The sequence below is a fragment of the Prionailurus bengalensis genome, chromosome C1 (assembly GCF_016509475.1).
Source record: "Prionailurus bengalensis isolate Pbe53 chromosome C1, Fcat_Pben_1.1_paternal_pri, whole genome shotgun sequence".
In the NCBI taxonomy this organism is placed as follows: Eukaryota; Metazoa; Chordata; class Mammalia; order Carnivora; family Felidae; genus Prionailurus; species Prionailurus bengalensis.
In genome coordinates, this window is record NC_057345.1 from 25,987,460 (window position 1) to 26,013,459 (window position 26,000).

The following is a 26,000-nucleotide window of genomic DNA, read 5'->3' on the forward strand; positions in this document are numbered from 1 at the left end:
AGTATGGGCATAAATCAAATAATCACACATATGCACATGTAAAACCATGAAGGAGGGATACACGGTAATCTGAGGAGGGTAATCATAGGAGGATCTGACCAGGTTGAGAAGTAGGAGTATCTCCGAGGAGTCCCTGAGTGAGGAATTGACAAGTGAGTTGAGGTTCGAAGAATGCGTAACCAATAACTAAGCAAAGGGGCAGATGGAGGGAGGGCATTCCAGGCCGATAGATCAGCATCTACAGAGAGCTCCCCGGTCATAGCATGTAGCATCGTGAACTAGCATTGCCTCTGTATTTATGTGTCTCCCTAAAGAGACTGTAGGCTCCTTGGAAGCAGAAGCTGTGTTGCGAACCGCTGCATCCCCAACACTTGGTGTTGCTGGTAGGCATCCCATAAAGGTTGAATAAACGGAACGAATGAGTGTCTTGCATGGCGGCTGGCCCATGAGAGGTGTTCAGCGTCACCATCTCTTCTTTCCCCTTTCCAGCATCCTCTCCCTGTTTCAGTCGTGTACAGAAAGAATGCTCCCTCCTCCCCATGGGCCGTTCCAGCCGCCTCCCACACACAAGAGCACATTCTCAAGGCACTCCGGGGAGAAGATTCTCCAAGGACAGCCCCTACTGATGTGCAAGGAACACTTTTTAAGGAATCCAAACAAGACAGGTCCTTCAGGGGCCTCTGCTGCGATACATATTTATAAGAAGACAGTAAATCTGGCAAATTTGTGGATTTTTTACAACTTCCAAACAGGTGTCTAACGCCAGTTGAGTGAAATCTGCAACCAGCCCCGAATGACTTAAATTGCATTTCCACCTTAGGCAGATGACAGAATGCGTATTGCCAGTAATTGAGGGAACGAGTTGTAGTGTTTCCCATAACTTGAGCCCAAATGTCTAAATTAAGGGATGCTTAGCTGTGCTTAACTGGTGCAGTCATCACCAGCGCTCTATAAACCCTCCAATACACGGTGATGCTGTTTATTAGCAGCGTCTCCGTAGATTACGTCTGCCTGCGTTTCATTAGAAAACTTCATCCCGCATTAAAACTGCAACGCAAAAGGATGTCTGCCAGCATGGAAAGGCCATCTAATTGTGCCAAAGCAGAGATGTGGGGATTGTTGCAATAATTCATCCAGGCAGGGCTGACACTGCATTATCTGGAAGGCTCTTTGTTCTTTTCTTGCTCATTTCCAAACTCCTACAGGCTCCCTGGCTCTCAAGACCAGCTTCTACTCTCGCTTCCCACCCTGATCCATTATGAGAAGAATCTGATCAGCTTCTATTGTAAATTTAATTTCAAGCAGCCAGACGCTGCCTTCTGGCACCCTGGGATGTGGCTGCTTGTGAATAGCTCTAGATGAAATGTGAGATGCTTTCAAGAAGATGGCTCTGAACTCCTGGTGGAGAAAGGGAGTCGCTGGGAGATGAATGGCATCTGCATATAGAACGAGCCGTGCGCAGTGTGTCTACTGGCACCTCTTCATTAACGATGCCAGGTGCTGCTGTCGGCACAGAGCACCACTGAGAGCCGCCCGTTTTGCAGTAGAGGAAACTGAGGCTCCGACTCGGATGGGTTGTTTCACTTGTCCAAGGTCCCTAACATTGAAACAGGATTAGAACCTAAGTATGTCTGATGCCAAAGGCCTTAACTCCTCCATCGCCTACATCAGGATTTCTCAACCTCAGCGCTCCTGGCCTTTGTCCTGGCATGGCAGGATATTTAGCAGCATCCCTGGCCTTGACCCACCAGATGCCATAGCCCCTTGTCCAGTTGTGACACCCAAAAATGTCTCCAGACATTGCCAGATGTCCCCTGGGGGTTGAGAACCACTGCTCTACCAAATGACTTATACATTTACTTGGGCGGGGGGCGGGGGGGGGTGGAGCTTTGTGAGTCTTTTTGCTTAATGATGTTTCCTGATTTTCTGCTATAAATATACAAGTATTCCTTTTGTTTATCTCTTATCAAAATTCAAAGTGGTTTACACACATTATCTATTTTAATCCTCACCAACCAACCTACGAAGCAGATATTGATACACCCATTTCTAGATGGGGATGCTGAGGCTAAGAGTCAAAGTGAGTGGCAGATGCCCAGCGGCTAAGGAACAGCTACAACTCAAGCTCATGTCCTCCACCAGCAAGAGGTGCACTTCACTGCATGGTTCTGCCACAGCAAAGCATGATGGAAGCCCTGACTTCCAGCCTCAAGTTGCTTAGAATCTAACCAGGAAGGAAGCTTGTTGCTCATAACACGACCCATGAGCAAGCAGCTGGAGAAAAGGTGAGGTTAAAGGGGGTTGGGGATTGGGGTGGGGAGGTGACTCTTCAGCCTTTTGCTGGAATGCATGCATAGGGTGAAAAAAGATCGCTGTTAGAGTAAGAGAAGAAAAGAGAGATGCGTTCAAAGATGCATAGACAGCAGGACTGCAAAACTTAAGCCCATCAAGTTTTAGACAATGAACGCAGAAAACCATGAACTACGCAGGCAGAGAGAAACCTGCTAGAGGCTTCTTGGTGGTCCTGTCCCACTGCTGGGCTACCACACGCTCAGTGATACCACCCACAGTGAGTGACTGCCCTGAGCCCAACTCCTTTTTCAGTGTCTGTGCTCCACACCTGCAGTCCTGTGATCTAAAAAGTCCAGTTAGTAAGTGGGCCACAGATGAAATGTCAGGACAGTCACCAAAGCCCTCTAGAGCAGTCCAACTTCCTAGGACCCAGGCAGGGAAGGATGCTCCTAACACTGATGGAGCACTAAGGGATCTGCAGAGGGTGGCTGACCTATAACCACGCTGTAAGATGGGCTGTGTGACTTCCACTTTATAGATGAGGCTCAGAGGCGCCAAACCTTGCACAGATCACAGCGTTAATAAATGTAGAACCTACCTGCATATAAATCGAGGCCTGCCACAGAAAAACAACATGCGAGGAGGTGGCCCTCCTGTTCCACAAGACGAATAAATTAAAACGTCAGTACAGAAAAGACCCGGCTATGCCGTGAGAACACATTTTACTGGAGACTGGAATTCACTGCATACTGATCTCTCTTGTTTTCTGCTTCCAAGCCAGACACTGCAGAGTCATCCTCCACCTCTTTCTTCTTCTTATTTCCACTCCACAAGTCCTTAGAAATCTGCCCTTAGCTTCGGGGACAAGGACAATGCCTTTTCATTAACATCACACAAAGCCACACCCATCTTCTTTCTTCATTGATCTAGCTCAGGCTACGGCTGTCTCCTGCCTGGCCTGGCAGTCACCAGCCTGGCCCCCAATCCAGTGTATTTTCCCCACTGCAGCCAGACTGTACCAAAATCCTCCACCTAAAACCTTCATTTGGGAGCGCCTGGGTGGTTCGGTCGGTTAAGCATCTGACTCTTGATTTCGGCTCAGGTCATGATCTCATGGTTCATGGGACCAAGCCCCATACTGGGCTCTGTGTTAACAGCACAGACCCTGCTTGAGATTCTCTCTCTCCCTCCTTCTGCCGCACCCCCCCACTCGAGCATACTACCTCTCTCTCTCTCTCCCAAAATAAACAAATAAACTTTACAAAAACACCTTCCTTGAAAGGCATCTAGCACACACCTATAGCTAACATCATACTTAACAGTGAAATACTGAGTGTTTCAAGGTCAAAAGCAAGGCAAAGATGTCCAGTCTTACCACTTCTAGTCATGATCATACTGTAAGATCCTATCTAGTGCAATTAAGCAAAAAATAAATAAATAAAAGACATCTACATTGCAAAAGAAAAACAAAAATATTTATTCACAGATGTAAAAAAGCATCAGAACTATTAATAAGTTCAGCAAGGTCACAGGACATAAGACCAATAATAAGAAAACCAGTTGTATTTCTATATATTAGCAGTGAGTAATCCAAAACGGAAATAAAATAGAAAATAATTTGGGGTACCTGGGTAGCTCAGTTGGTTAAGCGTCTGACCTCAGCTCAGGTCATGATCTTACAGTTTGTGGGTTCAAGCCCCGTGCCAGGTTATATGCTGACAGCTCAGAGCCTGAAGCCTGCTTCGGATTCTATATCTCTCTCTCTCTCTGCCCCTCCCCTGCTCACACTTGGTCTCTCTCTCTCTCAAAAATAAATAAACATTAAAAAATATCTTTTAAAAAAACAATAGCATCCAAATGAATACAAATCTAAAAAGAAATTTCCAGTTCAAGAGGGAAATTTCCAGTTCAAGCCAAGCCAATGTGTTAAACTCTCCTTTAATCGGATCCCCTAAGTTCTTATGGAAATAATCAAAGGTATATTAAAAAGAGCCAATATAAATGTCCATTCTGGAAAGTATGAAAAAGAGGCAGGTATCTACATGCTACAAACACTAAGGAATTTCTACAGGTTGCCGTGCCAGTAAGACCTGATTTTAAAAAAAGCCTAGCCAGACAAGATGTTGACAGAGAAATACACTTTAAAATGTGATCTGAAGAAGTAATTTAGCCACTAGCTGAATCAAAATCACAGAAAAGGCAAAGGCAAAGAAAACGTGCACTTGACACTAGAGAAAAGGATGGGGCACCTGGGTGGCTCAGTCAGTTACATGTCAGACACGGTTTCAGCTCAGGTTATGATTTCATGGTTCATGGGATTGAGCCCCAGGTCTGGCTCCGTGCTGACAGTGCAGGGCCTGCTTAGGATTCTCTTTCTCCCTCTCTCTCTGCCCCTTTCCCGCTTCCTCGAGTACTCTTGCTCTCTCTCAAAATAAATAAATAAACTTAAAAAAATGTTTTAAAAAAGAAAGTAGAGGAGAGGAAATAATAGTAAGAAAACTTTAAAACAGAAAGCATGAAATATTAGACTAGAGCAGACATATAGGTTATCACCAAAAAAAATGTGAGTAGGTTAAGCTTTCCTGTTAAAGAATAAAGACTCTCAGTAAAGGTTTTAGAATAAAAATCCAATGATATTTTGTACTAAGAAATACACCTAAAATAATGATAGAAATATTCAAAACAGAGGAATTGGGAAAGAGGGGGACCCAATAAATGCAAACCTAAAAAAACAATGAAGGCGACTGTATTAGCATCAAAGTAGAATTTAAAACAAAAAAGTTGGGGGAATAAAGATAACTTTTATACTGAAAAAAAAATCAAGTTTACTCTTCAGATCTAATTTTAAACATACATGCTGAAGAGTATAGCACCAAAATATATAAAGTAAAAACTTAGTAATAAAAGGGGAAATTGATAAGAACAATGACAAAAATGTGGGAAAAAATGTATTGCTTATCCTTGACAAACATCATTCAGAAAATAAGAAATTAGAAAAACTGCATAATGTTAATAACACAAATTTTTCACATATGTTCTTTCAAATACTCATAGAACACTCAGAAAAATGATCTTGTGCTGTGGGGAAAAAAGCCAACAAATTCTCCAAAGTAGAAATCATCATCTGATCATAATGCAATACAACTAGATAATAACATTTTAAGTATAAAAAATCTGAGGGAAATCTGAGGGAAAAAAAATCCCAGAGTCAAGGAAGGCACAAAACCACAATTAGAGACTCTTCCTAAATTAACGACTATCCATCAAAATTTATGGGATATGGTTAAAGTTATACTTAGGGGAAAATGTCTCTTAATGTTTTTATTATCAAACAGGAAATAATGAAACTAATTCAATTCATGAAATCAGCAAAACAGCAACATTAGCCTAAAGTAAGAAGAAGAAAATGAATGAATAAAGATGAAAGCAGAAATGAATCAGAGAACAGAGAAAGAATAAAATTGATAGCCCTACAGGTGGGATGTTTAAAAGACCAATAAAATAGGCAAACTTCTGACAATACTAATTGAGTAAAAAGAAAGAAAACACAAACACACAGGAGCAGATGCAAGAAAGAAGGTGTGTTCTCAGACCCGTCGAGAAGGGAAACCATATGTTGATTCTAAGCTGAGACCCTTGACAATCTCCATAAATGGATGATTTCTTGGACAAACATACAGATAGAAACTGATTCCTGAATAAGAAGAAAACCCAATAACCATGCAAAATCATGAAAACATTGCACAAGGACCCCAGCGAACACACACTTGCTGTCCCCGTCCCCCACCCTTAAAGGAGATCCATTCCAAAACTTTCCAGGAGTTGCATATTCCACTCTTTCCTGCTATTAGGACTGCCCTCTGGGATCACATCCCCTCTTAGTGTCCTCCAAGGGGTGAGCTCCTCTGGCTGTGGGGGCCCCAAGAGGCACAGCACTCTTTACAGCCCTTCCCCTCTGCCAAGCCTGCATGCCCCTGGCTACGGAAATGAACTAAAATGAGCAGATCGGGAAGGTGACCGGAAGGGAGAACCCAAGCAGGTAGTGGGTAGTGAGGGTACAAACGTAGTGAGGGTGCAAACCCTGGGAGCCTCGTCCTCAAACACGGCTTGTTGGCCAGAGTGGGCTGTGTGGGGGCCGGAAACACATCCAGGGCCTCCCCTACCAACATCACTCCCCGCCACCCTTCTGGGCCAGAGCAATCCCCCCACCTCCAGTGGGTGGGTCTTCTGTACTTCACTCTCAGAGTGAGCAAACCCAACATCGGAAAACAGAGGTTTGACCACATCCATGTGGATATAAGCGTAAGGAAAGCTGGAACAGAAGTGGAGGCTGCCTTCCGCTGTCCACATCCCAACCAAGTACCCCATTAGCCTTCCTATCTTTCAACGTCATTCAACATTCATCAAATGTAGACACAGGTGCCCCCAGATGGTGTCACCTGAGCTCAGCATCTGATGGTGAGGACTCTCTCCCTTGCAACCTCATCCAGTCTCATGGTGTTATACCCCAAGTCTCCCAATTTTTTATCTCTAGCCCCAAAGTCCTTGAACTCTAAACTCACATATTCACATCCACACCTGTCTCCCACATTAGCATGTAGCCTCAGTGAAGACAGCGGCTTTGATTTGCTCGCTGCTACATCCCCTGCACCCAGGCCAGTGTCTGGAACATAAGAGGTGCTCTTGAAATATTTGTGTAATGAATAAGTGAAGAGGACTCCAGTCTCTTCCCCAAATTTTCACTGAAGACCTACTGTGTGCGGAAGCTGCTGAATGTCAAGGTAAGATGGATAAGCCCAGGTTTGTTCAGGAGGAACTACTAATCAGAGGGGTCCCAGCTGCCCCCACTCCTGCTGCAGGCTGGGAAGCCTCACCTCCATGCTGCCCTAAGAGTGCAGGGGGTGGGAGAGAAGAGGGCTGGTGCTTCCCTATAAATGTTGTTTGTGACCCTGCTCTGGAAGCTCGCAAGCTGAGGGCACAGAAGCATCTTTAAACAAAACCTTGAGAGTTAAAGCACTTGCCAGGAAACTAATCATTACTGTTCCATTCATTAGCACCCTGAGCTCCCCAGGGCTTGGCTGGTAAACCACTAACCCTTTGGCTCCCTGAGGAGCCCAGAGCCTGACTGGCAGAACCCAGACAAGGCTTGCCACAGAGCACGGCAGGCCACCAGGCCAGCAAAACCTGGAGTGCTAGGACTCTCGGGCCTTGACCTTCATCCCAGACAAGTCTGGACAAGCAGTAGCCTCCCTTCCCGTCTCCCTCCTCGATGTGAACTCTCCCCCTTGGGAGACAGCTTGGGGGATGGGGTGCAGGAAAGCACTCTCCGTAGTTTTCTCTTCCAATAACCAGGATGGGGTTTGAGAGAGTGGGAACTTTGCCCCACGTAAACATAAGGCAAATTCCAACAATCCATCTTGATGGTTTTCAAGTACAGGATGTAAGAGACATACTCACTATTAGCCTATAGCACATATCTGCTGGGCCAAGGGGAGAGAATAGATTTCCATGTGTGCAAAGAATATACACCAATAGATATACACACATACACATCAATCCATGCAAAATCAGTCTCAATAGAAAGACTCAAATTTCTCTGTAATCCTTGTGTCTTCTGTCTTATCTTCCCAAGTACACTACCATCAGTCCTGCCTACTGGGTACTTCCAATCTGGAGAAAGGAATTTGGAAATATAAAGAAAGCCTAAGGAGTTGAGGGCAGACCCCATAAGAACAGAGGTCTTTGTTGGCAAGCGAGCTTGGCTCTCAGGGCCCAGCTGGTGACTGCGGTAATGAGCTCAGGGGGTACCTGGTTCGCAGGTTCTCTGGCTGGGGCGGGCCATCAAACACCGACAGGACGTCAAAGTCCTCCTCCAGGGCGAAGGACTGGAACACGAGCTGGATCCTGTGCTGGTCCTCCGCCGTGATGGTCCACGTGCAGTTGGCATAATTGGGGTAGCCATATGGGAACCCTGGGCTCTCAACTGTCCCATTGGGACCCTGCAGTTGGAATGTGCAGTTTTGGCCTGGGAAAGAGAAAGAGCACAGATCAGTACGGCCAGAACTCTTAGAAGCTTCCAGAGAAACGGGAGGAATATTAACCCGCTTTTCCAAGTGCTTCCCAGGCCACCCCAGGCGTGGCGCAGAGGGAGGGAAGATGGATGACAGATGGAGCATGAGCTTGCACATGTCATGCACTGTGCAGGTGATAAAATGTACATCATTGTACTTCAGCATCAGAATGACTGTGAGGCGAGGAACTGAGGCTCAGAGAGTTGAAACTAAAAGCAACCGGACCGGGCAGAAGGCAGGCTTCTCCTCTGGAACATCAAATGCCAGAACGATAATTCGCAACCTTCTCCATTTTCCACTCCCAATTCTCCCAGCCCCTCCTCTGAGCTGCTGTCTCTCCTCCCACTCTGCACAGAACACAAAGCCACAAGGGGGAATCCCTTGGTCCCCCTGATTCCAAACCCATCCAACCTGCCCCACGCCGTCCTCCTTCTCACAGTGGAGGAGCCACCCCTGCTCCAATCTAAACATGATCATCCCCTGTGCCCTTCCGATCCCGCCCCCATTGTACCCTCCAGAGCCTGATTCGTGTTCCTCTCTTACATATGCTACACAGGCTCCATCATTTCCTCTCTGATGAAGCCTTCCCATCCTAAGTGTGCTCAGGACTCCATCACTAAGAAAACAATTCTCACCACACACCCTCCAGCCCCGTCTCTCTCTTCCCCTTCCCTGACAGATTTCTAGAAAACACAATATGTCCATACTTTCTGTCTCCATTTTCTTACTTCCCACTCACTCTCCATCTCTGTCACTTCTGCCTTCAGGTCCTATTGATCCACCCAAACAGGTGTGCGAAGGTCACTGATGGGTCCAGCGGATATTTTCCAGTCTTCACTTTAACAGACCTCTCTCTCTGCTGCCTCTAAGGCTGTTGGTCATGCACACCCTCCTTCTGGAAACACTCCTGCTGGGCCAGAGCATCTCAGACTTCACCGTGCATGCACACTGCCTGGGAGCCTGGCTGAAATGTGAATTCTGACCCTTCCAATGGACAGCATCCTGGTGGGGCCAGAGGCTGTTCCTCTCACTGGACCCCCAGTGATACAATGACGCTGATGGTTGGGGACCACACTTGGAGCAGCGTGGTCCCAGGCTTCCTCCCATGCCACCACCCACTCCTCCTTTCCTTCCCCTGCTCTTTCTCTGGCTCCTTTCCAGGCTCCGTGTTGGGACCTCTCCTCTGTGTCTAGTCTAGAGGACCTCCCCATTTGCCTGCTAACAACCTACAACATCACAGTGCAGGCCAGACTTCCCTCTGAGCTCCGGCCCCGGCATCTCCTTTGGGATGCTCAGACTAGTGATGTCCCCCTCCCTCCCTCTCCTCTGGCCCCTTCCTCTCCATCACAGCCCCACAGGCATCTACCACCCTGTCCCCTTCACTCCTGCCAAATCATACCAGTCTCTCCCTCGGACTGCATGATAACCTCCCTAACTGGCCAACCATGTTTACTCTGGTCCTTGCCAACACCGCAGCCAGGGGCGTCTTACTCAAAACAGACATCTGATCTGGTTACTTCCCCTTCCCCCTGACCTACACCAAACCTTCCGTGGCTCCTCGTTGCTGTTCAATTAGGAAAAATCACTTGTAGACCTGGGAGGGTCACTGCATGGTCTGGCTCTTAGTGACCTCTTAGACCCAGTGTCCACTAGCTGTCCAGTCAAACCCCACTCTCTCAGTCCTTTGTACCAGCCATACTATCTTCCTGCACAGCCACAGGACCTTTGTATATGCTCTTCTCTCTTCCTAGAATACTCTTCCCTACCTTCTGTGCATATTTGTCTTTCAAATTTCAGTCCAGTGTCTCTCCTTGACTAGCTCAATCCCCTTATTACATGTTCTCATGATGCCATAACCTTTCCTTGATAGCACTTATCATAGAAGCAAATTTCCATGCTTCCATGTGATTATTTCATAAGTATCTGTCTTCTTGCCAGGCTGTAAGCTCAATGAGAAGACAGACCATATGTGAGTTTTCCTGTCTCTGAATCCATACCCCAAGCTCAGTACCACACACATGGTAAATTCCCAATAATTTAATATATGGCTTCTATTTAGTGAATGTTTGGTTAGGCACTCTTCTAAGAACTTTACATATATTGAGTTGTTTAAGCTTCACAACAGCCCTATAAGGTGAATACTATTAATATTACCTCCAGGGAACAAATGAGAAACTAAGGCAAAGACATACTAAGGAATGGAGCCCGAACCACATGATTACTCACAGATGGGATTCACACAGGAGCAGCCACTTGAGACCCACCTCCTTAACTGTGATGCTGATAAATGGACTCAACGCTAATTTTTTTAAAGCCCACTTTAGGGATTAACTGACAAAGGACAGTTAATCTCTGAAATGACTTTAATATTGAGAGAAATCTCTTAACACAAAGTATCCCATTAAAAAAGAGAGAAAAAAAAAAAGCTAAAGTCTTCTGAATAAATGCTAAATGGGCATTTAATAAAATCAGACATGTAACCCTGATTAAAATAAGCACTTGGAACTAGGAAAAAAAAGATTTCCTTATCATGATAAAGCATCCATTTTAGAACAGTAACCTACATTCAAACTTATGGTGAAACACCTGATTAAGATCAGGAATGAGACAGAAATGCTACTCTCACCTGTGAGGTTTCATGGCTTATTGGAAGAGAGCTAACTCATGTGACACACACACACACACACACACACACACACACACACACGGCAAGGAGCAAGAAAAAAACATGGTTTGCAAATGATATTTTAGTATACTCGAAAACAAAAAAATCAATTATAAAGCTTTTAGAACTAATAAAAAAAACTCAGCAAAGAAGTCAAATGCAAAGTAAGTTTACAAAATCAATACCATTTCCATATGCCAGTGGCAGATAAAAATATAAAGAAAAAAGTTCTTCTTTATGATAACTACAAAATGCATATACTACATAGAAATAAACTTGGTAAGAAATGTGCAGGCACTGTCTGAAAATAACTTTTAGAAAGGGATTTAAAAAATTGAATAATTGAAGAGACATAACGTCATCTTGAGCGGAAAGACTAACTATTGAAAGGTTAATTTAGAATATTAACCTTTTGAAAAGTTATTGAAAAGTTAATTTACAAGTTTAATGCAAGTCTGACCAAAAGCCCAATGACCTGTTTTAAATTTGGTAAAATGATAGCTAAATTTAGCTAGAAAAAGAGATGGCCACAGACAGTGCATATTTTTTGAAAAGGCAGTGAATGCACTGTTTTCTTTGGCAAGATACTAACCAGAATTACCAGATGATGCTTCTGAAAATAGTGGGGCAGTGGTCTAAGAGGGGAGAGGCAGAACAGGAAATAGTATTGCAGAAACAGCAGAAATATACATAAAAACTGAAATACCTGTAGGACAACATTAAAACATCATTGAGAAAAGAAAAACATTTTGCATGGTCACCGACTTAACTGGGAAAAGAACTGCTACCTCCTCAACTCACACCATCTACTACAACAAATTTCAGATGGAGAAAAGAGAAGCTAAAACAAAATCAAGCCAAAAAATAATTAGAGAAAAAAAAAAAAAACATAGGCAAATAACTATCTCACTGATTTTCCGAACAGAAAAGCTGTGGAAAATACTACCAGCTTGATAGTTTTATGCAAAACGTATATATATGTCAAAAATAGAAACAAAAGGGGCGCTTGGGTGGCTCAGTCGGTTAGGCGGCGGACTTCGGCTCAGGTCACGATCTCGAGGTCTGTGAGTTCGAGCCCCGCGTCGGGCTCTGTGCTGACAGCTCAGAGCCTGGAGCCTGTTTCAGATTCTGTGTCTCCCTCTCTCTGACCCTCCCCCGTTCATGCTCTGTCTCTCTCTGTCTCAAAAATAAACGTTAAAAAAAAAATAGAAACAAAAGAGAAAGGAATACAAAAATGTTCGGCACAAAAGTAATAGCCTTAATATACAAAGAACTATTGCAAATCAATAGGAAAACAACAAGCATTATAATTGAAAAATTGGACAAGGTCTTGAACAAATTAGGTTACAAAATAAGACATAAGTGGCCCAGAAACCAGAAAAATATTCAGCCACAATAATAATGAAATAAAGCTTCAAAGGAGCCCCTAATCCACTCCCCTGAACTCCCCCTCACTGGTACAGGCACCAGATCTACTCAGGTGTCTAAAACCTGGTGATGTCATTGCATTATGTCATTCACTCATTCATTCATTCGTTTGTTAGTTCCTCTAGATTAGACCCTGTGATGGACCATGGGGCCCAGATCCTAGACCAGACATAAGCAAATACACCCACATGGGGGCTGCACAGAGAACATCTGGAGTATAGACCCTACAGATACCACACCTCAAAGGCTACTCTCATCCATGTCCTGGACAACCACTGATACCAACATTTACCACCATCCCCAGCATCCTGGGCTGCTGCCTGGGCTCAGACCTGCACAGATCTACCATTTCTGATTCAGGATCCGGGTATAAACAGTATTCCTGCTATGGAAAAAGAAGTGAAGGGGCTCGGAACAGAGCCCCTTTCCACACACAGGGCCAAGAAAGGTGATACAGTAGGGAGCAGGAAGAATGGCAGGAAGAGAACCAGAGGGCAGTTCCACACAGGATAAGGTAACTCAGTGTGTTGAGCACCACAGACCAGGCTCAGATGACGGTCTTGGGCAAGGTCACTCAGTTTGATATCTGAATGGTCCCTCCGGAAGTAGATCGCAGAGAGTGGGAGCTTTGTCCTAGTTCCTGCCGTATCCCCACTGCCTAGAATTCAGTAAGGATGTGCTGAATAGATACATAAATTTCAGCAAAGGCAGGAGGCAGGAGTCAAGGTGGACCGAGGCCAGAGTGTAGCAAGTAAAGGCAAGATGGACTAGTGAGAAGGTGGAAGCCATTATATTTTAAACAATAATTTATACATTTTGCTCATTGAAGAAAATTTGGGAAATATAGGCAAGGATAAAAAAGGAAAAGCATTATAACCTCACTTTCCTCCCAGAGGCAACCGCTGTTGAATATTTTCATTTTTTTTCTAGATTTTTCCATACATATTTCACATTGTGGAGCTAATACTGTGTATATAATTTTGTATGCTCTTTTTTCAGTAAATTATTCTTGTCTCAAATTACAAAAGGCAAGGTGCATTTGTAATATACACAGATACCCATATATGCAGCACAAAGACATATAAAGAAAAATTGATCTCCTATCTCTCTCCCTTCCACCCAATCCAAAGTGACCAGGCAGGTATATGTCCCTCTCCAACCTTCTCCACTCTTGTGCAAACAAATGGATACATTCCGGGAGAATTTTTATTATTTTGTTTAAAAAGAGATTCTGGTTTAGCTCATTTCTCTGCAACGTGCTTTCTCACTTAACAATACGTCAGGGACATCTTCCAGGCCAGTAGATACATATCTAACTTATTTTTTATATAAAGGTGTAATATTCCACAGCATGGATGTACCTCAATTTATTCAACCACTCCCCTCTTGATGGCCATTCAGGTCATTTCTTGGTTTTCTTGTGCAACAATTCAGTAAACATTATAACATGAGCTTTTCCCCCAAGATATTCAATCTGTTCATAAACAGCATTTTAAATGGACGCACAACATTCCGGTCTATGGTTAAACTAGAATTTACTCAACCATTCTCCCAGTGTCAGACATTTAAATTGTTTCTGGATTTTTTTTTTTCTGTTATAAATAAGACCTGGACACTTAGTAAGGTCTGATGACAGAATGAATGCTGGTCAGTGCAGTGGAAAATGCCTTTCCATGGCCAGAGTCCCAGAACAAATGTTCACTTATGCAGTAACCGCATCCAGCTTTGGTTTTGAGGTTGGGGGTGGTGGTATTGTCCACATTAGGCTGGCTGACCTCTGTGGCAGGCACTGTCGGAGACAGATAGTGCTAGAAGCCTGACTCATTAGGAAGTCTCCCTGAAATCAGATGTTCATTAGTGAATTGAGAAAGCTATAACCCAGAGAGCAGCCACTCCGGATTGAAATGCTGATAGAGTGGGGAGTCCATGCCAAAAGGGTCCAACATCCTTTCAAGCCTACAAAATGCTGAATTTCTGGGGCACCTGTGTGGCTCAGTTGTTTGGGCGTCCAACTTCAGCTCAGGTCATGATCTCACGGTTCGTGGGTTTGAGCCCTGCGTTGGGCTCTGTGCTGGCAGCTCAGAGCCTGGAACCTGCTTTGGATTCTGTATCTCCCTCTCTCTCTGCCCCTCCCTCACTCATGCTCTGTCTCTCTCTCTCTCTCTCTCTCTCTCTCTCTCTCTCTCTCTCAAAAATAAAATAAAAACATTTTTAAAAAATTAAAAAAAATAAAATGCTGAATTTTTACCAAGAAAAGGGCTACCTGTTCTTTACCTTTTTTAAAAGAATTATTTTTATTTTTTTATTTTTTATTTTTATATGTAATTTATTGTCAAACTGGTTTCCATACAACACCCAGTGCTCATCCCAACAGGTGCTCTGTTCAATGCCCATCACCCACTTTCCCCTCTCCCCCACCAAAAACAAATTACTATTTTAATTCCGGTATAGTAAACATACAGTGTTCTATTCAGGCATACAATATAGTGATTCGACAATTCTATACATTACTCAGAACTCATCATGATAAGTGCCCTCCTTGATTCCCATCACCTATTTCACCCATCCCCCACCTCCCCTCTGCTAACAGTCAAGTTTGTTCTCTGCATTTAAGAATCTGTTCTTTTTGGGGCGCCTGGGTGGCTCAGTCAGTTAAGCGTCTGACTTCACCTCAGGTCATGATCTCACAGGTCATGAGTTTGAGCCCCACGTCAGGCTCTGTGCTCACAGCTCAGAGCCCGGAGCCTGCTTTGGATTCTGTGTCTCCCTCTGTCTGCCCCTCCGCCTCTTGCACTCTGTCTCTCGCACCGTCTCAAAAATAAATAAACATTAAAAAAAAAAAAGAATCTGTACTTTTTGTCTCTTTTTTTGTTTGTTTCTTAAATTCCACATATGTGTGAGATCATATGATATTTGTCTTTCTCTGACTGACTTATTCCACTTAGCATTATAACTTCTAGCTCCACCCATGTGTTGCAAATGTCAAGATGCCATTCTTTCTCGTGGCTGGGTAATATTCCATGTCTATATGTACCACATCTTCTTTATCCATTCACCTATCCATGGACACTTGGATTGCTTCCATAGCTCGGTTGTTATAAATAATGCTGCAATGAACATAGGGGTACTCGTATCTTTTCAAATGAGTGTTTTTATATTCTTTCTTCTTCACTTCTAGTGACCAGAAGAGAATGCTGCTACGGATTGTAACCTGAGGGCCCTTTGCATCTTTTTCTCTGTACCCAGGATGGGTTGCCTTCGTTCACCCATGTCTCTCTCCAGTCAATGTGGCTTCCAGACACAGCTGAGACCCATTTCAGGCCCCAAGGAAATCCTGAGAATTAAACACTTTGGGTTGTTCTTCATGCATTTGTTTTTGGATGATTTCCCTGTGATATACTTCCACGAGTGCAGGTTACTGGGTCAAAGGGTATGACCATTTGTGATGCTCTGGCTCTGGATCGCCCAAGTACTTTTTAGAAAACATATTCCACTTCTGTCCTCAACTGCCATGCCTACGAATGCCTACTTCAAGCCATCTTCACTCACACTATGTATCATCTTATTGAAAAGTTTTTCCCTACTTGATAGTGCAAAAAAAAAAAAAAAACACCCAAGAAAACAACTATGTTGCTTTATTTAGCATCTCTTTATAACTCAGATTCAACATTTTTTTCAACTTTCCCTAATAATTCTAAATCCTCCATTTGGGAACTATCTGGAGAAATCGTTGGCTCATCTTCCACTGTGGTGTTTATTTTTTCTCACTGATTTACATATTTGTATCTTCTACACATCACACATACTACATATACATTTGTGGCCGTTTTGGCCTTTTAATTTGAGGATGTTTGACCTACAGAGCTTTCTAAATTTTATGTACTTAGATCTTCTGTAAGTACTTACTATTTTCTTATCAATTTGTACTAACTCTTTAGAGGATCCAGATTTTACTCTTTTGTTCTATTTGTTGCAAATATTGTTTTCTACCTGGCTGTGTGCTTTGGGTTTTGTTTAGATTTTTCATGTAGATTAAAATGTTAAGTTTGCAAGCAGCAACATTTACCTGTCTTTTTCTTGTTAATGTTTCTCAGGAAGACCTCTCTAGGAAGACTGGTTGGCTTCTCATTTCCCTCAACATAAAAGCTATAGCCCTTGCCATTCAAAGCCCTACCTGAATGGACATCCACTGCCTCATTCCCATAATCAGCCATGCAGCCTCCAGGCTATCCTTTCCTTAAGCCCATCACACACCCACCTTGGAACCCTTGAGTCCAGAAATGTCTTCCTCCAGTAGCCAGGTGACCCACTCCCTGGCTTCCTTCAGCTCTGGAGTCCAATATCACCTCCTCAGAGACCACCCAACATATAATCCAGGCTTCCCTACTTTCAAAACAGATGCTCTAGGTTCCTGCTTTGTTTTTCTCCATAGCATTTAGCACCCACTGCCATATAGTTTCCTGTTTATTTCCTACCCTTTCCCATTAGAATGCCATCTCCATGAGAGCAGAGGTGCTATTTTGTTCTCCGCTCTATCTCCAGCTCCCAGACCTATACCTGGCACATAGCAGATGCTTATAGAAGTGTTGTTGGTTGAATGAATGAATTCATAAATATTAATTGCCCACCCAACTCTCTGTGCTTGGGATGCTGTCTCTCCAGTTCCTTCACCTAGCTGACTACAGGTTCTTTAAGACTCCTTCCCTCCTCCAAAAAGCCATCTTGGAACCCGCAAGACAATGGCATGTATTTTTCCTCTACTTGCTAGTCACTCATTATGAATATCCTTGCCTTCACCAATGGTGACATAATGACATGTAATTATGTGGCTTCGCCATCAGTAGATTCCTTGAGAGTTCATTCATATTTTTGTGTCTATCACTTAGTTCAGTACTTGCCCATTGTAGACACTCAGTACATACTGTGGGAATGAATGGAGGAGTGAAATGAATTAATCTTTGTGAAATACGCAGACAACACCTTCCAACTTCATTTGTCTGTGTATTTATTTATGGCTTATTGGGGAGATGGCTTAGGAAAAGGTCAAAAGTGTGGGTTTGGATGCAAAAACCCTGGGTGCAAATTTCAGTTTTTGCCACATAATACTCGATGGACACTTTATGTAAACACTTTAAGCTTTAGTTTTGACATCTTTAAAATTAACACTCACCTCCAGGATGGTTTTATAGATTAATGTGATAATACCTGCTAAATTGCTAAATGCTCAGACGGTACCCAACACACTATAAGTGATCAATAAAAACCAGCTAATCTTTCAGTAAAGATTTGTACTTTTCTTTATATAGGTCCCAGTCACATCTTGTTAAGGTTGTTCCCAGGCATTTTATGCACTTTTTGTTGCTCTAGTGAATAACATCTTTTCCCATTATTTTATTTTTCTAGCTGGTTATTACTGATATACAGAAAACCTATTGATTTTTATATATTCATCTTGCATCCAACTGGGTTTCTGAACTCTTATTAATTCTAAAGATTTCCCAGTTGGGTCCCTTGGGTGTTTTAGGTACACAATCATGTTGTCCACAAATAATGATAATTTTTAGGAGATAACTCTTTTGAGAAGTTTGGCAGGAAAATTCAATTCAATTCTGCAAATATTTATTGACTGATAAGGTCAATTTTGGACAAATTTAGTTGGAGAAGCCAGTGGGACATCCAGTCGGAGATGGCCAGAAGGCAATTAGGGCTGTAGACTAGAATTTGGGAGTGCACACTGGGCTGAGATATGGATTTGTCGAAGCCATGTAATTAATGAAACCGCCCTAAGAGGAAACTCAGAGGAGAGCTGCAGATGTGGGGCAAATCATTATGTCCACTGAAGTTGTCTCGCCTGCCACACAGAGAGCCAACTGTGCTCCTCAAGTCTCCAGTTGGACTCTGGCCCAGTTGTCTATGTGCCCTCTGGCAGGGGCACCTTGTCTGAACAGATGGCAGGAGCAGGGGTCAAACAGTATCTTTGGCCCTCTGCAATCACCCTACAGGAGCAGGGTAGAGACAATGGTTGTGGAGATGCTGGCATTGAGCCTCATCTTAGCCCCTCTCCTCTACACACAAGCTTTGGTCACACCAAACAGTTCATCATCTGCGAACACCCCAGGCCCTTTGAGGCCTTCACGTTGCTTGGCCTGGAATGCCCTTCCCCTTCCTTGTACACCTAGCAAAACTTACTCACTGTTCCAAATTCAGTTCACATACTACCTCCTCTGAGGAGCCTTTCCTAGTTTCCTGGGAGGTTTCTCCCTCCCTCTCTCCCTCCTTCCATCAGTCTTTTCCCCTCTTCCTTTCTCTTTCCCTTTTTCCCTCCCTCCAACCCTCTCTGCCTCCCTCTCACTCTCCCTCCCTCCCCGCAACAGCCATTGGCCAAATTCCAGGTCTCTTCTCTCCTCTCTCCCAGTTTGTGTCTTTCAACAAAACAAAAATGGTCTGCTGCTCTCGCTTAAACTCCTTCAATGGCTCCTCTGGATAAAGCCCTTAACCTTACATAAGGTGCACAAGACACCCCTCCCCTGCATGAGCCAGACCCCGCCCCTCTCCCACACTTCACTTTTTGCAACTCTTTCCCTTAAATAGCACTCCAGTCTAAGCCAGCCTCCATTTTGTTCCTTTAATGCTCCGTGCTCCTTTGCTCACTCTTGAGTCTTCAAACGTGCCATTCCCTTAAAGCATCTTTTCCCCATCTTCTGGTCTGGCCAACTCCTATTGATCTTTTAGGTCACAGGTCAAAATTTACCACCCTACACGAGAGACCTTCATGCACCACTACATTAAGGTGAGTTGTCTGCACTCCAACACACATCCAAACACACACCCTGCCATGTGTCCTCACAGTACCCTGCATCTCCACCATCACACGTGGCATATGTGTCTTCCCTGACAAGTGTGGATTCCATAGGGTAGAGACCATGTTCTGCCACATTAAAACTGATCCCCAGAACCCAGCACATTGCCTGGACACCAAGTGCCCAGTAGAGATGTTCATAATGGCTAGACCTTGCACACGAGCCTAACAGGTCACACATCCTACTGAAGTGCAGACCCAGAGCCCCCCCAGGGCCCTGCCTCTCTCTGTAATCCTGGTAGACATTGCACCAACACCTGGTAGACATTGCACATGTGCATTAGGGTTGGACGAGGGAATTATCACAGGTGTTTCTGACGAAGTTGTGCATTGATTTTTTTTTCTTCCTAGAGACCTTAATCAGAAAAATGTCCATTTCTCTGCGATATGTGTGATAGTCTAGTCCCGGGTTTCTCAGCCCCGGCATTGCTGGCATTTGGGGCAGAATAATTCTTTGTTGTGGAGGCTGTCCTCTGCATCTAGCATTTTTAGCAGGATCCTTGGCCTTACCCACTTGGCCTTGCCAAGTAGTACCTCCCAGTTGTAACAACCCTAAATATCTCCAGACATTGCCAAATGTCCCATAGGTGGGAAAAATCTCCCCTAGTAGAGAGCCACTGATTGCATTCTTTGCCATTTTGGAGTTCCTAATGAAAGCTAGAAATACTCTCTAGAATAATATACAAAGAAGGCTAACCCTCCATCTTTTTCATTCACTTCAAAGGATTCACAGACCTACACCAGAGGCTCTTCACCTTTGTTGTGGCATGATCCTCTTTGGCAGCTTGATGAAGTCTTCACAAATGATGTTTTCATTTTTTTTTAATTTTTTTAATGTTTATTTATTCTTGAAAGAGAGAGACAGAGCATGAGCAGGGCAGGGGCAGAGAGAGAGAGGGAGACACAGAATCCGAAGCAGGCTCCAGACTCCAAGCTGTCAGCACAGAGCCCGACATGGGGCTCGAACTCACAAACCTCGAGGTCATGACCTGGGTTGAAGTCGGACGCTTAACCTACTGAGCCACCCAGACACCCCACAAATTATGTTTTTAAATAAAATAAATGTTTTTAATGAAATAGATGTTTAAAATAAACCAAAATATATAGAATTGCAAAGGAAACCGATTATATTGAAATGCAGTTTTCAAATTATTTTGAAAATTTGTCATCTGGTCATATAGGTACTCCCCTATTAATGCAATATTAATAAGATCTAGCAGTGGGCCTGATAAATACTGCAGTTCAAACCATAAACGCTATTTCTGGATGGTTGCAACAACTGTATTTTCAGGTAATGAAAATACCTGTGATTTCATCAGTGACAAATTCATAAATACTGCTAACACTGCTCTGCTCTGTTGCTTATATTCATCATTGGTAGAAATGCCAAGGCTCAACAGGAAATTAGTGAAAATAAAGATGCAATTTTCATCATCCCAGTTAGGAAGCCCCTAGATTCTATCAAGAACCCCAGAGATCCAAGCAAATTCAATCTTTCATTCAGCAAATCTGGGGAGGGTTACTTAGTTGCAGACCACCTGTGTATGGGGGTGAGGGGATGGGAAGGATGGATTTTGTATAAAGTGCTCCATGCCCTCAAGGAGTTCACAGTGGGATACAGAGACAGACACACTTGGCCCATCTTCCTAACTCTCCACTGAACAAGTGGTTCAGGGACACCTCATTATGGGATCCCAGGGGAAGAGCGGAGAACACATACAAACGAACCCAGAGAGACTAGTGCTTTTGTGCAGGTCTGAGAAGGAAACCAATGTTCATTCACATGCCTCACCAACATTATCTCCCCAACATTTGCAATGACCCTTTGAAATGACTATTACGTCCCATCCCACCACTCTACACATGAAGAAACTGAAGCTCCTCAAGGTTTAAACACACTCAAGGTCAAACAGGTAGAAGTGGAAGAGCTGGGATTCAAACCCAGGTCTGTGCGAAAGCAAAGCTCAAGTGCCTCTCTCTGCCAGGCTGCGAGGACTCTGCACACCATCTGGGGACACACTTCCAAAGCTATAGTCCTGTTTCCACACTGCACCCAGCACTGGGGCAGAGCCTAGGATTTATTGAAAAGAGCTTAGTGCAGTTGCTGTGCCTCAGGGACATAAAAACAAAACAGGGTCTCCCTCCTCTCAAGCTGGGGATGCATCCAGAAAAGGTATGAAACAATGCACAGCAGATGGGGTGAGGCAGCAGGCTTGTCCCTGTACCACATCCAATTGCTCTGGGGAAGTAATCCCATGCCACTCAGCTTCTTAATTCTACCTCCAGGCTCTCTGATTCTCCTGGACATGCTTAACACAGAAGCCACCACTGTGTTCCAAATATGATTTTCCCTGCCTGGCGATACACAGGCAGCTCATTTGTCATCATTTTGAGCCAACACCAGCCAGGGGTTGTTTATTATGTTGACAGGGAATCCTGGACCAGCAAAAGGATCTCTGCATTGCTGATGGCAGAGCTTCTCATTCATCAGGTTGCACCATATCCCTGGATCAGCACGGAGACGAGGGACCAGCTATATCTGGAGTCAGATGCCTTCTGCCAGGTTGGACCTGCCCCTGGCCCAGTCTTTATAGAAAACACAGGGAGCTAGCATTGAGTTCTCCTCAGCTGAGAAGACATCTGAGCTGTGATTTTGACCCAGGGGATTGAGCACAGGGGCTGACACATAAAAATTCAGGTCTTAGAAAATGCTCAATTCACTCAGTGACTCATTTAAAAAAATAGTATTGAGCACCCACTGTGTTCCAGCACTATCCCTGGCCTCATGGAGTTTAGTCTAATAATAACAGATTATTAAACATTTCTCCTGTATGAAGAGCTTGCTCATGCACTTTACAGCTAACAAGCTCTTTCCATCCTTGCAACTGTATTGGATAGGTACTATTATGATTCCCATTTTACAGGTAATAAAACTGAGGCCCAGGAAGGTTAAGTAACCTGACCAAAGTCAGACAGCTGATAAATGGTAGACACAGGATTCAACCCCAGGCATTCTGGTACCAAATTCTGCCATCTTAACCACTTCTCCATGGATGGATGGGTGGATGGATGGATGGATTGGGGGGTGAGAGGCATGGCTAGATGCTTATTTTGGCCAATGTGATAAGATACATCTCTTTCTACAGCATGCTTAAGGCAAAGAACATTGCCTTGGGAAGGCCTTTACTCAAGTGTCCATCACCTCAGCTGGAACTCCTGGTTTCTGCCCCATTGCCTGTCTTTTTAAGGCTGATCCTACTACAGTGAAGCATCAGAAGGGAGTCTACATGAGGAATTCTGTACACGCTGTACTTCCCAAAAGAAGAAAAAATGTAACCTGGGAAACAAGTAAATTATCAAAAATATGTGAAGCCAAGTTTATGCCTTTGTCTCTCCCACTTGCCTAATCACCTCACGGTGGCAAGGACCACATCTGATTCACTATTAAATACCCAACATGGGGTTTGTCATTTCATAAACATTCAGCTAATATTTATTGAGTAAGTAGATTAATACATCCAGTTGTCATCGGTGCCTTTTTTTTTTTTTTAAATTTTTGCTTTTCATTTGTTTCTCTATTCATTAAAAGCGCATGGTTGCTGTTTTATATATTTATATAACACACACATCCACAGAGGAACTGGCCTCATCCCTAAGGGAAACAACTTCAAGCCCTTTGCCCTTGTGTGACTCATATTTGAAAATTAATTTTAAAAAATGGGGGGGCGGGAAACATGATGCAGTGGAAAGATTCAGAGCCTAGGCTCTTGACTCTGTTTTGCCACTTACTAGCAAGGTTAAGTCTCTTAGTCACATAGGCCCCTGCCCCTAAACCTTAAAATGGGCCTCCCAAGGCCACTTTCACAGAAATGCCAGAGTAGGCTGACCCAAGTGAATAAATAGGTGGTTGGTGCTGCTGGAGCCACAGAGCCCTATCCATGGTCCTGAACTACCAATGTCCTTGGGGGTGGTTGTTTCTCCTGACCCTAGGCTACTGGAGATACAGGTCCAATTTCTCCCAGGATTTCTGCACCAGATGAGAAGGAAATAAGGAGTTAGTGAGATTAAGAAGCAGGGGAAGAGAAAGAGAAAGAAAAAGAGAAAGAGAACAAGGGGGGGGGGGTGGTTAATGAGGCAGAGGTGAGGGTAGAGTGCATTGGAGTTCCAGAGTCTTGAGTGCCTGAGACAGTGTCTTCCAGCCCTACACCAGACAGAACCAGAGACCACACTGAGATGGTTTGCCTCAGGAGGCCTGGGGTGAGGGATGGGGGGTGTTTCCTTAGGAGTGAGTCCCTGAGATGATCCTGGCACTCAGTACTCAACAGCCAAAGAGTCCTCAACAGGACAGGTAGGAGACTAGCTCTCTAGAGATGAGGGGTGGGGAGACCTGAGATACTGAGTAAGACACAAAATCAGACATCCTGAGGGCCAAAAGGATGACAAGACATATGGTAACCATCAGTTGGGTGCAGCCTCTTCTTCCTCCATAGAGGGCCTGACTCCTCATTGTTCCAGCACCTTCAGACTGGACATCTGCTGGAAATACAAATGGCTCACTCAGTGATTCACAGAAGCTGCAGGGAAGGCTCAATACAGACTTTTCTTTAAATTAGGCATTCAAAGGTCATCTGCAATTTCATTTTGTTTTTCCCACTCTTCAGCAGATGTGCTGCTGCTCTTTTTACATGCTAAGGGAAGAGCTTTGTGTTTTGATGCCCCCAATTGCACATTTGAATTTTATATGAGCTCTGTTGGTGATTTGAAAATTGTTTCCATCAAAAAGGAAAGCTTAAATCAGCCTTCTCTGTTCAAGCAAATTAGCAATGAGGTCAGTCCTGGCCTGGCCCAGCTCAGGTCAGACGTAGATGCCAGCAAGGATCCATTCATTCAACCAATACTCATTGTACTTCTACCACCTGCCAGGCACCAGACAGACATAATCTCTGCTCTCACAGAGCTCAGCCCTTCCCAGCCATTCCTGCCTCCTGCTTATTCCTCCCACAAGGGGCCATGCCCTCACCTCAGGGCCTTTGCACTTGCTTTTCCCTCTTCTCACAAAGTCCTTTCTCCCAAAACACGGCAAACTCCTTCTCTTCCTTTAAGTCTTTGCTCAGAAGGTAGTCCTCTTCTCAATGAGGTCTACCCTGACAGCCTTTAATAAAATCACTACTCCCCACCTCCATCCCCAACACCTCCAATCTCCCTTACTTATTCAGTTTCCTTTCTCCCATAACATGTATCACTCTATAGCACCCTATGTAGTCTACTTGTGTGTGTTTATTGTTTATTGTCTGTTTCCTCCTGCTAGACCACTCATTTCACAAAAGCAAAGTCTCTGTTTTATTCATTGTTCCATCTTAAGTGCCTAGAAGAGTACCTGGTGCATGGTAGGCACTCAGTAAATATTTGTTCAATGAATGAATAAACTATAATTCAGTGCATTCACAAATACACAGCTCAGGGGGACCCAATTCCCTAAAGGCCCAGAAGGCCAACCTAGTTCATGTGGCTCTGTCTGAAAACAGTTTGGGATGGGAGGGCCCACAGACTCAGCTCACAATAGAATTAGAACCAGGGAGGGGGGTCCTGAGTGCTTCTTCCATGGCCATCTCCCTACCAGACTGGGCTCCTTAGGGCCAAGGACATTGTCTGCCTTTTTCACCAACACATCCTTAAGGGCCCAGAACAGGGCTATCAAAGGAATCAAATGTCAGTAAGCATAAGGATAAAGGAATTCCAGCCATCATTTACCCAGCACTGACTTTGTGCCCCACACAGCACTAAGCATCCTCCTCACATTATTTCTTTCAAACCTCAAAACATCCCAAAGAGGTCGGCATTATTGTTTACCCTGTTAAACAAAGCTTTAGGCTAAATAACTTGCCCAAGTTCACACATATAATAGACAGCAAAGCTGAGGTTCAACACAGGTTTGTCTGACTCCTGAGACTAAGACCTGAAAGTATATGTTCTATATACTTCTATATATTTTCTATATACTTCTATATGCACTGGGATGAAAGGGAGGGAGGAAGAGAGACACAGAGAGAGGGAGGGACAGAGGAAGGGAGGGAGGGAGGGAGGGATAGAGGCAGGAAGGAAGGGAGGGAAGAAGAAGGAAAGATAGTGGGTGGGCCACATGCCAGATGTAGCATGGATGTGTAAAATTGCTGACCAGAGCTAAGAAGCTTTTTCTCTTGGCTGGACAGGACTCCATTATAGCTCTGTCCCCTCCCCCACCTCCCCCACCCCAAAGGAAGCACAAAGATGGCACAACTTGTCCTAGAAGAGACTTTATTTTAATTAATTCTTTGAAAACCTTCCTCTCTATTCCTTTCCCCTTCCTCCCTCCGTCTCTCTCTCTCTCTCTCTCTCTCTCTCTCTCTCTCTCTCTCTCTCAACTTGAATGAACTGTGAGAAAAATGTATCTGAGTAGGTGGATAGATAATCTAAAAATTGTGCCAGGAAGTAATGGAGAAATGTACTTCCTCTTAGAATCTCTATAAAAGGAAATCATCACAGATCTTTTCTTGCCCCTCCCCTGTACACATGCAAGCCAACAACATGATGAGGCTGGGCATGTGAAAACATCTAATTCAGAACCTGCCCCAGTGACCTCATACTTCTGCTTAGAAGACATCTCCATGGCCATTTCCCCAGATGCCCAGTGCAGGCCTTAGTGGCC

The 26,000-nt window shown here is 44.1% G+C and overlaps 1 protein-coding gene across 1 annotated transcript in view; it reads right to left on the reverse strand.

Moving 5' to 3' along the window:
* The window catches only part of CSMD2 (CUB and Sushi multiple domains 2), a 543,771-nt gene extending 534,662 nt beyond the window's left edge, over positions 1-9,109 (reverse strand). The window contains 2 exon segments of the mRNA XM_043573327.1: positions 8,101-8,317; positions 9,103-9,109. Coding sequence (XP_043429262.1) covers positions 8,101-8,317; positions 9,103-9,109 — 224 coding nt within the window.
* Positions 9,110-26,000: the final 16,891 nt, after the last annotated feature.